General features: G+C 44.8%; 1 protein-coding gene across 2 annotated transcripts in view; it reads left to right on the top strand.

The window, feature by feature from the left end:
* The window catches only part of LOC147693338 (transient receptor potential cation channel subfamily M member 2-like), a 623,295-nt gene that overhangs the window by 567,777 nt on the left and 42,400 nt on the right, over window positions 1-13,118 (top strand). For both annotated transcript variants that reach the window (XM_086933675.1, XM_086933674.1), the window contains exon 34: window positions 5,434-5,544. In XM_086933675.1, coding sequence (XP_086789801.1) covers window positions 5,434-5,544 — 111 coding nt within the window. The remainder of the gene's footprint in view (window positions 1-5,433; window positions 5,545-13,118) is intronic.

Raw genomic sequence — 13,118 nt, 5'->3', positions numbered from 1 at the left:
TGTGACCAACAAAGCCTCACTGAGAGATGGGGGGCAGTACTCCTGCCTCATATGCTTCGGTGTACACCTGCAATCATTGTGGGGCAAGTTCTTCACGGTAAGCCTTGTAGAATTCGCTGGATAACCCGTCTATTCCAGCTGCCCCAAATATGGGCAATGCCAATATAGCTGCCTTTACATCCTCCACATCAAAAGGTTGGGTCAGATACTCATGCTGCCCATCCGATAACCACCCCAAGGCGATATCACCTAGATGATTCACAATCTTGTCCTCCGGAGCTGTTTGCTTGGACTCATACAGTTTAGAATAATAGTCAATTAAAATTGTACTTACCTCAGGGGCAGAGTACTGGACAACCTCTCTTTCATCTAGCAATGCTGTTTTGTATTCATCTCCCCTAGGTAACGCTAATTGATGTGCCAATGAATGGCTAGGCCTACCTCACTCACCATAGTATCTTGCCCTTGACCTCCGGGATTTATGCGATAACTCCTGTTCCGCTGTTTCATTGTATTCCCTGACAAGTTCCCTTATGTGGGCCAAAGTGTCAGCTCTGGAGTCCCTCTCGTAGTCATGTTCCGGCTTGCCGATTCTGTCAACTAGGGTCTACATCCTATTTCGTAGGTCTTTTAACACTCCCGCTTGGGAGCTCATGCATTCCCCCCTTATGGTGACCTTAAACGCCTCCCACATGGTGCCTACACTTTCCACTGTGCCAACATATTCTGAGAAAAAGTTAACAATTGCCTCCCTTATTTTGGCCCGAAAAAAGATATCTATCAGTAAAGATGGCTGCAATCGCCGCTGGGATGGGGTCTGATACACGTCAGCACCTTTAGTGTAAGTATCTCTGGGGCATGATCAGACAACATCCGGGCAAGATGCTTAACTGAAATAGCCCAAGACGGTGGCCTCCTGACTTTAGCCAATAATCCAACCTGGACCATGAACCATGTAATGTTGACACGAATGTGCCTTACTTCACGTCTGGAATCTGGGCCCTCCATACATCCACTAGCCCTTCTGCCTCGATCAGTTCCCCCAAGAACATTGCAGCTTGTTTACTTCGTCCCTCCACATTATTAGATTGGTCCATTCTAGAGTCTAGACATACATTCATATCACCACCCCATATAACGACCGCTGGCCGGTATGATGCAATGCATCTCCACACATCATTAAAAAAAGCAGGATTGTCAATATTCGGCCCATAGGTATTAACTAGGAGAATCAATGTATCACCCTACTTACCCAGTGCCAACAGAACACTCTCCTCCTCATCCACTCCGGACTTGATAAAGGTATCCTTTTAATCAAAAGCAATGTGTCCCTGGAGTAAAAGGAGAAGGAGGACGCAATACTCACGGTGGCCCAGCAGGTTCTTACCTTCCATTCATAATTTTTAGTTAAATGCATCTCCTGGAGGCACGCAATCTCTACATCTTGTCTATCCAACATTACAGACCTTTTGGGGGTTGTTTAACCCCTGAACATTCCAAGTTATTAACTTGATACTATCACCCAGACCTGTCCAATCTAATATTTGCCACAATGCATTCCATGAGATATTCAAGTGTAACCAGAGCATACAAAATTGTGCTTTTCACATCAATCCCTCCTGAGTCTGCCATGTCCCACCCCACCTCCTCAATTCCCCCACCCACTTCAGCACCCCAACTTGCTAAAGACAACCGAACTACGATAACTGAGCAGCTAAACACCCAGTTAACCCATAAAAACCTCAGGGGTATTCCCATATTGGAACACAAGAGTGCTCTTTGCCTCCCATTGTAAATGGAAGGTGGTCGAGCTTATCCATAACCCGACAAGGCATCCACGTCCCTCCGATAAGGCATATAGGAGAACACCATTATACAACTTTCAGTTCACATTCTCGTGCCCCTCGTCCCTTTTACAGTGTTTACCACAACTTGCTCATACTTTAGTTGTGTACATCATATAAGACTTGGAGCCCTGAACTTTATATTAGTCCCGCATGAATCTCTTTGCAGTCCTTGCAGCCCATTGTCACACTGCAAACCTCAGTGCTCCTCCTCAAATCCGGCAGTAGTTTCCCGCCTGCGTTTTTTTAGACTTTTCGCGTGTTCCATGGCCGCTCACAGGTTTATGAATTTCTTGGATGCCCCTTCCAGTCCGATCTTCAAACGCACAGGATATAGCATGGCATATTGAATGTCCTCAGCTAGCAGTATTTTTTCTGTCTGGAGGAACTCCCTCCTAGTAGCTTGCACCGCAGTAGTGAAATCCGGGATAAATGCTAGGTTGTTCCCTTGATGTGTGATCTGCCCCTTCTCTTGTGCAAGCCTGACAATTATGTCCCGATCCCAATAATTCAGCAATCTCACGATTATGGGGCGAGGCGAGGCACCTGGATTCGAGCACACCGCAAGTGAGTGATGAGCACATTCTACTACCAACATTGGGGATAGATTATCAGTACCAAAAATCTCTTGCAGAAGCTTCTGTACATAGGGCTCCATTTTGCCTACATTTGTTGATGCTGGCAGCCCTATTATTCTTACATTATTTTTTCTAGACCTCGCCTCCAAATCCTCATTTTTAGCCTGTGTATCTGCCAGCACTTATTCCATATTTAACATTGTGTCTGACACTATATGCAGCCCATCCTTCACCATTGAAACACATTTCTCCGCCTCTCCCAGTCTGGCAACTTTCTTGTCTAACTTGGCTGCCATATTGTCCATCCGCAAATTCAATGCATCCATCTCCCCATCGATTGTCTGCAAACTGTGCTGCATCGCATGCAGTGTGGACTCCAACGTAGGGGTGGCATCTGACAGGGTCTCCACCTCTGAATCCGATGCTGTCTTTTGCTGTGGCCTGCTAGCTTTAAATGTGAGATGTGGCTGCGTTTTATCTGGTTTGCCCATCTTTTACAATCCTTTGCAGCACTACCTATGATGTTTTACACATTAGGTTAGGCTTCAGCGGGCTTACACCACCTGGCCTCAAGTTGTTGCATTCCCATGAGTAGTCACTCGATCTGCTAGTAAGCACATTTCATTAGCATGCCACTTGGACTATGTCCTGAATTTCTAGCTCTCACCTCACCTTCAGCAACTCCAATACTGAAATTGTTCTGTTGACTCTGGGACTGTATATCTCAATCTCACAGCACGATGCACAATAGCAAAGCCGCTGCTATGCTCTGCTCACACCTAGGGAGCTACCTGTCTCTATGTGTCACTGGCTCACGCTGTATGGGACCGCTGTTGTTCACTCTCTCTCCACTAAGTAGTACGCTACTGCTGTAGGGGGCCAGGGTTACCAAATAAAAAATGGTGCCTCCGCACTCTGCTTACAGCCATGCCTGATGCTCCGTCCCAGGCGCAGTCTGATTTTATTTTATTTATTTATATTTTTTGTAGGGTTTCCACAGGCAGCCTCGCATCCTTCTCTTCTTTGTCACCACAGCCAACCCAGCTATCTAAGAAGGCCAGGATTCACACAATGCAGCACTTAATTTTGTTGCATCCGGCAGGCAAATTTTTCCTCCTGAAACCGGGGTCCACGAGGCAGCTGTCCTCCCCTGCAGGCGTTTTGGCAGTCTGCATCTTGCAGACGGGCTGCCCAGGCCTCACTTCAATTGCTGCTGGACGTCACTTTATCGATACTGTGAGCTACACCGTTTCATCATGGCAGCAGCGGCATGTCGTTTCCCGCGGTGTAATTTCACGGGGCTAGCAGCCCTCCTTATCGTCAAAGCGCAGTGGCAGCATCTGATTACGGCCGCCCTCAGCGCCTCCGCACCTCAGCTACTTGGTCGCCCAGTGCCCACTCTCAATGCTCCGTTGTTCCACGGCTATCCCTCGGCGCCCCAATCACCTCCGTATGCTCGCCTTGCAGTGATCAGGGCCTGAGGAGCATCGGCCCGCAGTTCCACTTCCGAAGGCCTCAGAAAAGAGTCATGGCCGCCATGTTGTCTGTACCGCAGTCTCTGCAACTTACTCTCGTTTCGCCGCTTTTAGGTGTGCCACAGGGTTTTCACTTCCTTCTGAGCAGCGTCAGTGCAATTCCCAACCCCTTAGCTCACCAGATGGGCTGGTTTGCCTCACAAGGAATAAGGATATTGATTAGATTTTTGGCTCAACTGGCAGAGCTGCACTAAGGCGCAGTCATCTTGCCATGCACCCTCTAGCACCCCCCCAATCTCTCACTGGGACTCTAAGGTTTTTTGCTCATTTTAATGACCCAAGACCTTTGGCAGAGCCTTTCAGTGAAGATGGAGCCAGTCACACACAGTAGAACCCTCTGGTCCTTCAGGACAGAAATAGAGGCAAGGTATGTTATCAACAAGTCCAAGATTCATTCTCCTCCTCTTCTTTCTCCTCTCCATCTAGACTATCTCATTAGTTACTCTGTGATGGCCCACCTGATGCCAGTTGGAGGATGGGTATCCTCTTTTCTTCATGCTTGGCAGATTATTACTTCAAACCACTGGGTCCTACAAAGCATAGACAAGGAATATTTCCTACCCTTTCTCCAACAGCCCCCAACACTATTTTTCTCCAGGACACCATCTTCAGATCCTGCACCAGGAGGTAGTGCCCTGCTGCAGAAGGGATAAGTTGTTTTAGTACCAGAAGCAGAAATTGACAAAACACCTGGCCTACGTGGAAAGGTATGCCCAGACGCAGGTCCCATGCACACTGTATCACAAGATGCAAGCTGTGCCTGGCTGATGAGCCCATAACAAGGGCAAAACCAGTCCTGAGTCGCTTGTGTTCCATATCAAGAAGGACCAGACATGGCCCTTAGGTGCCACGCCTGGCTCAGAACCTCTACCTTTTCATGAACATGCCTTTTGATGGCACTCGGTTGTTTGGTGCCATCAAGTATAATCAAAGAACACAAGCAATTATGGGCACAGTCAAGAATAAAATACACAAGATGAAATAAGGAGGCAAAATCATAAACATGGTAAATGATGATGAAAGTTTGCAGGGTGTAGGAACCTGCGATGAGGGAAATACATATGGTGCAATATACAAACACAAGTCACAAGTGAAGAGGAAGGTAAGCAGTACGCAAGCCACAAAATAGGATAGAAGAATGCTGTATGCAACCGTAAAAGTATAGTGTAGTAGTCTAGGCCATAGATGCAGCAAGGATGCTGGGGTTCTGGCAAATGATTCGATGAAAGCAGGCAGAATCCATCAATAAGTGCATATTTTACAGTGCAAACAGGCAGGATTAAAGCGATGAGAGCACAGAAGGTTATCTTAGTAGACTGGAAGCAGTAAAGCCTGTGCTGACACAAAAAAAAGGGTGAACACTAAGTGGGACGAGCCAGTTGGGAGGGGAGACAAGATGGGGTCCCAGAGGAACCAGTCCTTAGGTCTGTTATTGCCAATGTAACACCAGACCATTTGTTGATTTGACCCTTGCAGGTGTACAAAGGTTACCTGGATGACCCCAGAAACACAGATAACGCGTGGGTTGAAATACACACAGTGAATGTGCACCTTGAATCCCCAGAAGATTTGGATCTCCTGGAATTGGTAAGATCTTGCTTGTGTGAACCTCATGATTATCTGTGAGCACGAAAAGAGTTAGTTAAGCATGATTACCTTGCTTTCATCCATTTGGGCCATTATTACTTAGTGCAGTTGAAGTGGAAATTTACAATACACTATGTTGCATGACCTTGCATAGGAAAACTATTGTGTTGCTCATAGGATGACCTTTGCAGTGTGAGCCAGAGCATGAGAGCAGTGGTACCTGCAGAGATGAAGGATGTGGTTAGAAGCAAAGAACAGGAAAGTAGCTGTACATGCTTGCAAGAACAGCGTTGAGCCAGGGTGAGCAGATGAGGATGGAACTAGAACAACTATCCTTGGAAATAGGTTAAAAAGTAGCCTTGTTGTAAAACAGACTGGCCCTTTAAAATCAGCAAGCTGTGACAGAGTGTAGAGCCAGCTAGGCCTTACTCATATTTGGTATGCATAGTGACACTCCCATAATGTGAAACTGATATCCAAATATGGAAAGTGTGTTGTTGCCATGCTGGTGTAACCTGCTTCATTCTTTGTGCATTAGTGATAATCAATATAATGCCTGATTACCTGTTGAACAGCACCCTTACAGTAAAGTTACAGTAATGCGTGCATTGCAAAATATTACAGTGGAATTGCAGCTGATCGGCTGTGTAAGGATCATATTTATGTAATCGAAAGTGTATAAGAATGTAATCATTTATCTAATGGGCTGATCTCTTGGAACATTTTGTTTGGTAGTTTTATACAGCCTAAACTCAACCCGAAGGTATCAGGTATCTCATCACTTTACATGAGCACCAGTTGGCTTACAGACGGACACATTCATTTTCTAAGGCACAAGGAGATTAAGTGATTTGCCCGGAATCACAGAATGTTGAGCGTCCCTTCTGAGACTCGAACCCAGTTCCTCAACTTTGAGGTCAACCGCTCTAACCGTTAGGTAAAGTCCCCAATGGTCCTTGCTGTTATCCACTTAATAGTTCATACTGATACCAGAAGTCTCCTTCAAGTATTGGTGGCTGGCACAGGGATATATCTTGGACCTGGCTGTCAGAGCTCTGAGGGAACTGATGAGCAAACTCTTATCAATGCAGTACCCCAGTCACATCAAGCAGATTTTTCTCTTAGGGTCTTGCCCGTCAACCAGATCGTCTGTCACACTTGAATTTTGAGGGACTGATTCGCAAAGGTAGACTTACACTTTTGTTTAAGTCTACTATTTTTTTATTATTCCCAAACTATCAAGATAATTATATTATTAGTAATTTTACGACTCTAACAACTCCGCAGTCTGGCTGAGAACTTCATACATAAAAAGATAGGACTGGCTCAGAGAGCTTCCTTCCACATTCCATTGTAGTGCCCCCGGAGTGTGAGTGAGCGAACAGAATGGGTGTTGGAAAGTCAAGCAGAGCCTGAGGGACGAAGGATCCCTGCCATTACATGTGGCTCGCAGTGGGAAATAAGGCATGTAAAATGTGGAGCTCTTGGTGACAGTGCACTGAGGATGGCGGAGACTTGATGTTCTCAAAACAAGGTACCTTTAATTTGGATAATTTGGAATATTTGAGGTCATTTTTATTGAAACAAGGTAATAAAGTTACCTTGTAGCAATGAATTGCTTATTTGCAATCGTGCAAGGAAGCCTTACATTTGGAATCTGCTTACATGACTAGGGTACACGCTAAACCGATGCAAGGGACAGAGATATTAGTGGTAACTGACTCTGATTGTGCCCTGGGCCCTGCTAAACAGGCACTGGGCCAGTGTTCTGTATAAAAGGTATTTGGTAATTAGGTGAAATTACAATGTATATGGCACTCTACCTGTAAGCCCCTAGTATATGGTAGGGCATGTATGTCTAGAGACCCATTATATTTAATGCACTTAAGTGTGAACTGCTGTGTTGTCTACAGGCTGCTTTTAAAATAAAACTGTGTCTAAATTTGACTTTCGAATTAAAGGTACTTCCAAAGTCTTAAACTAACTTTTTGTACATATAAGTCACCCCTCAGGTCTCCCCTAGGTGCCACAAAGGGAGGGTGCCATGATAAAATGAGGTGGAGCATCATAAAAGATCTTTTATATGCCCTGGTGACGCGAAAACTACCACATTTGTTATTCCCCATTGTGGCACTTCAGCTCCATAGTCTAACATGGGAAGGCTTTATTTAAAATCACTAAAGTCTAACTGTTGACAGAAGTTAGATAAAATAATATTTAAAAGTGGTCAAATAATAGTTTGAATACATCCAACAATTTACCAAGGTTGGATTTATTATAACTAGGAGAGAAAAGAAGTTATAAAACTTGATTTTCCGATGTGCCAGAATCCAGCTCTGGAGTAGCCTGTCCTGATTGGCCAGCCTTTGAGAGGCTGAACCAAACTGTTCTGATGAGTTGTGAAGTTGCCTGAACGGACACAAAGAGACATCTGTTGGGAGAAGATCTGCACCTGCAGAGCAAAGGCAGGAAGGGGGCCAGATAGCCAAACTGGTCTTCAAAGGGAAAAGGACAGTACAGACAGGAACTAGGCCCACTCCCACTTCCTGTACCCCTAGCCATATGGAAGCCCCTGTAATTGAACTAGCAGGGGGACTGTAAGGGGGGTGTTAGGGGAAGTTGACTACACCTGTAGGTTTGGTTAGCCAGACCTGAACCTCCAACAGAGATTTTCTCTATTTTGTAAACAGTGCGTTCTGGTCTAAGAAATGTCACACTTCAGGGGGCATAGTCATCACAGAGGGTGGCACAGTGCACGTCATTGGTCAGGGGTAACCCTCTTCATGCCAGCCCAGAAGTCTGGATAAATATGGAAGACTGCCCAACAACTCAGATCCCTGCCTGAAGAAACAAGAAGGACTGCCTTGCTGAACCCCTGGTCTGCATTAAGAGGACTGCACTATTAAGGACTGCACCTGCTGCACACTTTGTGCTTCACCAAAAGAAGAACTTTGCCTTGCTCTGAAAGTTTGAGGAGTGGACTCCCTGAAAGCAACGGGTTAAAAGAATTCCACCTCCACCAAGAAGAAGTCAGCTGACTAGCTTCTCCAGCACTTTGAAGAATGTTACCAGATGCATTGTGGGTCTTGCAGTCCCAACTTCTCAAGGAGTAATTCAGAGCATCCAAAACCTTGGATTGGTGTTCTGGAGACTTCAAGGCCCTAGAAGGACCTTCTGGAAGAGGATCCAGATACTTGTGACCATTTGGAAAATTGTTGTCAAAAAGCTCCATAAATGGACCAGCCAGTCATCGAGAATTAAGCCGGGAACATCAAACCGCAAGTCAGCCTGAAATCAAGGTATGGCCCTCAGAAAGATCTGTAGCTATTCACCTTCAATAACAAGGATCAAGACCTCCAGGAGCCACTGAGGCATTCCTTGAAAGCAAGCCGCCGTCGCCGAACTACAACCAAGCCTGACAAGGAGCCTTGCTTGACTTTGACAGCAAAAGTCCAAAAAAGTGACTAAGTCAGAAGGTAAAAACTTAACCGGGCCATACCACTCATCATATACGACCTGAGTTTTGACTTAGTCCTGGTCAAGCTCAGATGTCCCAAATTTACGCTTTTGGCTTTTAGGCAAGAGAAAGCATTTAGGGCTTCATTACGATGGTGGGATCACAGGCATCGTAAGGCCAATTTCTAATAACAATTCTGCGTAGGGTTTTGAAGTGAACAGAAAGAATGGCGCTCTAAGAGGTAAGCGGTGGGTCGAGAATGTCCAAAATAGAGACGTGCTAACCAGGTCAGGGGGAACCCAACAACCCCTGAAAGTGAGGGCAGGGGCACGCACTGTATAAATTAAACCAAGTCCTGGGCACACGTTAAGGAAAAAGTACACAAGTGTCAATCCACTCCAATCGTATTGTAGGCAAAATAATCAAAAAGGGTCGACACCAGTAGATGCTTTTTTTTTCTATTTGTATTATCAAAATTCTTTAGACAGTAACATCATAGGAAAAATCAGCCAACACATGTTTTGTCACCTGGGTATTCAGCCAGGACTCTTCAGGCTGGGGATAACATAATAAGTATATATGTTGTACTATGTAATTAAGCACAGGTTAAAATGGTCATTTAAAGTCCCATCTGTCGTGACACCAGAAAAAGCACCTCTCTGTGTGTGGAAACCCTAATAGAATGGTGGAAAGGACATAAAAAGTCACTTCACAGCATACGGGACAGAAACCATTGGTGGTGCAAGTACATTGGAAACCATATATCCAGACAAGGGCAAGATGGCATCCACGCAAGTGGACGTGTGAGCTGACCGCTCCTGCCTGAGCTCTCAAATGTGATTGTAAGGGAGACGGAGTTAAGCGTGGGATCAAAGGATCACCCTGCAGCCTTTTTAAGACCTCTTAAAAGACATTTTGGGCAACTTACAGATTCGATTGAGCTGATTACGGGATGTTATCTCTGCCGACGGTAAATGCTGGATACTTTGTTAGCACTCGCGGCAGGGCTGAGTAGGTGCGGACGGAGCCGCTGGACGCATGCTTCACACTGGTTACAGAGTATGCGGATTGAATCCACCTGAGGACAGTTTGGCGAGTACGGTGGAAGAGTTGACTCCGATGGTAATGCCCCCAAAAGGAATGCGCGGGAGACCGTGAGTCCAAGAAGGTGGAAACTCTGATGACAATGCTGAGGTGAAAGATAAACTTCAGGTAATTCTGTTAAAAATGCAAAAAGCGACTCAAACTGTACAAGGGTTAAAGTGGATACGGCAGGCAACAAAACTATTCCGGCAATTTTCTCAGCTGTAAAAGACAAAAGAAAAGGTAAAAAGATTATGCATATGTCGACAGAGGGCTCTGACACTGTAGATACCACCTCAGCATTAAACCAGGTGCTCGGTGAGGAAAGTTTGGCAGGAAACCTCAGACTGCAGCCAAATGGTTGCGATGAGGTTTTACTACAAAACTTTATTGATCCAGGAGGTCCTGGTGCTTCAGGTGCGACAAAGGGAGGCACTAAATTTGGCGCCATTGGTGGCAGTGACCTAGCTAATATGCAGTCTGTAAATCTTGGAGGAGACAAGCAAACACAGCTTCCAGATGTGGAATCAGGGGACTTTTTTACTCTGTTGGAACAGTCTACTTCATCTTGTGAAGATTTGGCAGCACAATACTCTGAGCATATAAATGTGGCCGTCCTCATACTGTGGGGAAGAGACTTGAGTAGAATGCTGGCAGGGGGAAGGTTGAGGATTGGCAACAGTCTGCTGATCAGTCACAAAACACTCACCCTGGCGAAGTTAATTCTTTGTCATTAATATATCAATCAATTATGGCCTACCAGGAGAAAACAAGAGAGGAGAGTCATGGGGTTCAAAATTGTAAACTACAAAACTCAGTGCGGCGGCTTGTTAAATCTCATGCTGACTTTACTTCAAGATTCAATGAAGTAGAAACGCGTATTTCTAACTTAGAGGACGAATTGGTTCCTCAGAATGCAGTGACTGAATCACTCCGCTCTATCAAGGAGGACACACAGTGGAAAATGGCTTGACATTGAAAACTGAGCACGAAGGAACAATCTAAGAGCTTTGCAGATTCCGGAGGGAAAGGAAGGGCAGGATCCGCGCAAGTTTATAGAGGAATTGTTTACAAACGCCTTCCGTGAGCTCACTTGATGGGATTGGGACAGGGAGATTGAACGAGGTCATAGGTTTCCATTTAATATTCGTCTTCGAGCAGGTCAGGCCGGTGATAAACCTAGAGCTTTCTTAATCTCATTTAATAGCTTTCTGGCTCGAGAGGAGGTTTTTCAGTTGGCACGTCCCAATAAGAAAAGAGCTGGGAAAGATTTTGAAATTTTTGTAAGACCGGATTTCTGCTGATATAAAGTAGAGAACCACTGGCGAACCACTGGCAGCTTCGGCAGCTTATTACACAGTTTCAAGGCAAAGGGGGTCAAGCATATCTGATGAATCTGGCAAAATTAAAAGTGATTTTTCAGGAGCCCACTCGATTTTTCACTAATGAAGGGTCAGCTACGGAGTTTCTGAATTCTATTTAGGAATTTTTCTTTTAAAGGTCAGATGTATAATGGTGGGGTTCTTCCTCCTTTTTTGCCAACTAGGTGGCTATACTCCTTCTACCCTTTATAGTTGATATTAATGTGCATTTCAGATCCAGTCCAACCATGGGGTATGGAGGTATTTCCTCTCCCTTGACTGGAGGGGTTTGCGAGAAAGGCAGGGGATGCACACAAGCTTTGCATCTACAGGACCATGGGCCCTAAAGCCTCGTTAATGGGGGGCGGGGGGGCAGGATGGGGCGTGTTGGGAGGAATCGTGGGGGGGGGCACTTAGGTGGGATAAAGTGAGGGAAAAATCCACATTCACAAAAAGAAAAAATGGTAATAAAGTAATGATACAGCCTTGCGGATGGTGCTTGGTATATGTTAATGTTACATATTCGATCTGGCTTTTGACATTGGTTCTTTTCTGGCTTAATAATGGCTTGCAGGGGGATTAAAATGTGTTCTCTAAATGTCTCAGGCCTCAATAACATCAATAAGAGTAAGAGAGTTGCTGTTGAACCCTGAATTATTAAACCAGATTTGTTATGTGTCCAGGAGACGCACATACCCTGGAGTAAATGTAATATTTTAAAAGAGTTAGGGTTTTCAATAGTTGTGGCTTCTCAGCAAACCTCAATGACCCGTGGTGTTGCGATTTTAGCTAAACCAAATGTGCAGACAATCGGCCGTTGCTGGCGGATAAGCTAGGCCGAAGGGCTATAGCCTAGTGTGAGTTTGGCAGCAGAAAATGTACAGTTTGTACTATTTATGGGTCCAATTTAGATGAGACAACAGCCCAGGTGGATTTCAACTTAGAGCTTACATCTTGGCCAACTCCGTTTATTGTATGTGGGGAAAAAAATATTAACTTAGCTAATAAGGAGCTGCAGGACGGACCATGAGGATACAAGGGTCGTAAACCATGGGTCTTTAATGACCTATATAATTTTTTGAATGATCTTGTTTTGGTCGATGTATGGGGTAACCTATATCCTATGGATCCGGGGTATACGTTTTATTCCTTTCCCCATAAAAAATTGGTATGGTTGGATTTTTTTTTTTTACCCTCCGCATACTTAGTAGGGTCCTCAGCCCAAATCTTTCCTACAATTTCATCTGACCATGCTCCAATTGTTTTAGAAGTAGTGGCAAATGGTCTTCATTTTATACCCAGAGCCTTCTCTTTTGATCGAAAACTGTGCTTAGATGATGGCTTTAGAGAGCAAATGTCTAGTTGGATCAAAAATTTCTTTGATTGTAATAGACAATCTGCCCAATATAGCAATCATATGGGAACCTTTTAAGGCCTGTGTCAGGGGAGAAGTATTGAGTATTGGTCTATTTCATAAAAAAAAAATTAAATTAGAGATGCTGGAATTATACTCTGACTTAAGAGTGGCTGAGGAAAAATTGACTCAGGGGATAGCACAGCGAGGAAATATAATGGATCTGGAGAATGAAGCTGCTAGATGTCGGCCAAAATTAATGCGGTGTGGAATAAGGACAATGCGAGAAAATTTCTGGTCTATAAAAAACAATGTCATG

This window comes from Lissotriton vulgaris, chromosome 8, assembly GCF_964263255.1.
Source record: "Lissotriton vulgaris chromosome 8, aLisVul1.2, whole genome shotgun sequence".
Classification (NCBI taxonomy): Eukaryota; Metazoa; Chordata; class Amphibia; order Caudata; family Salamandridae; genus Lissotriton; species Lissotriton vulgaris.
Note: the sequence above shows the minus strand (reverse complement) of the source record. Positions and strands in the feature narration are given on the sequence as shown.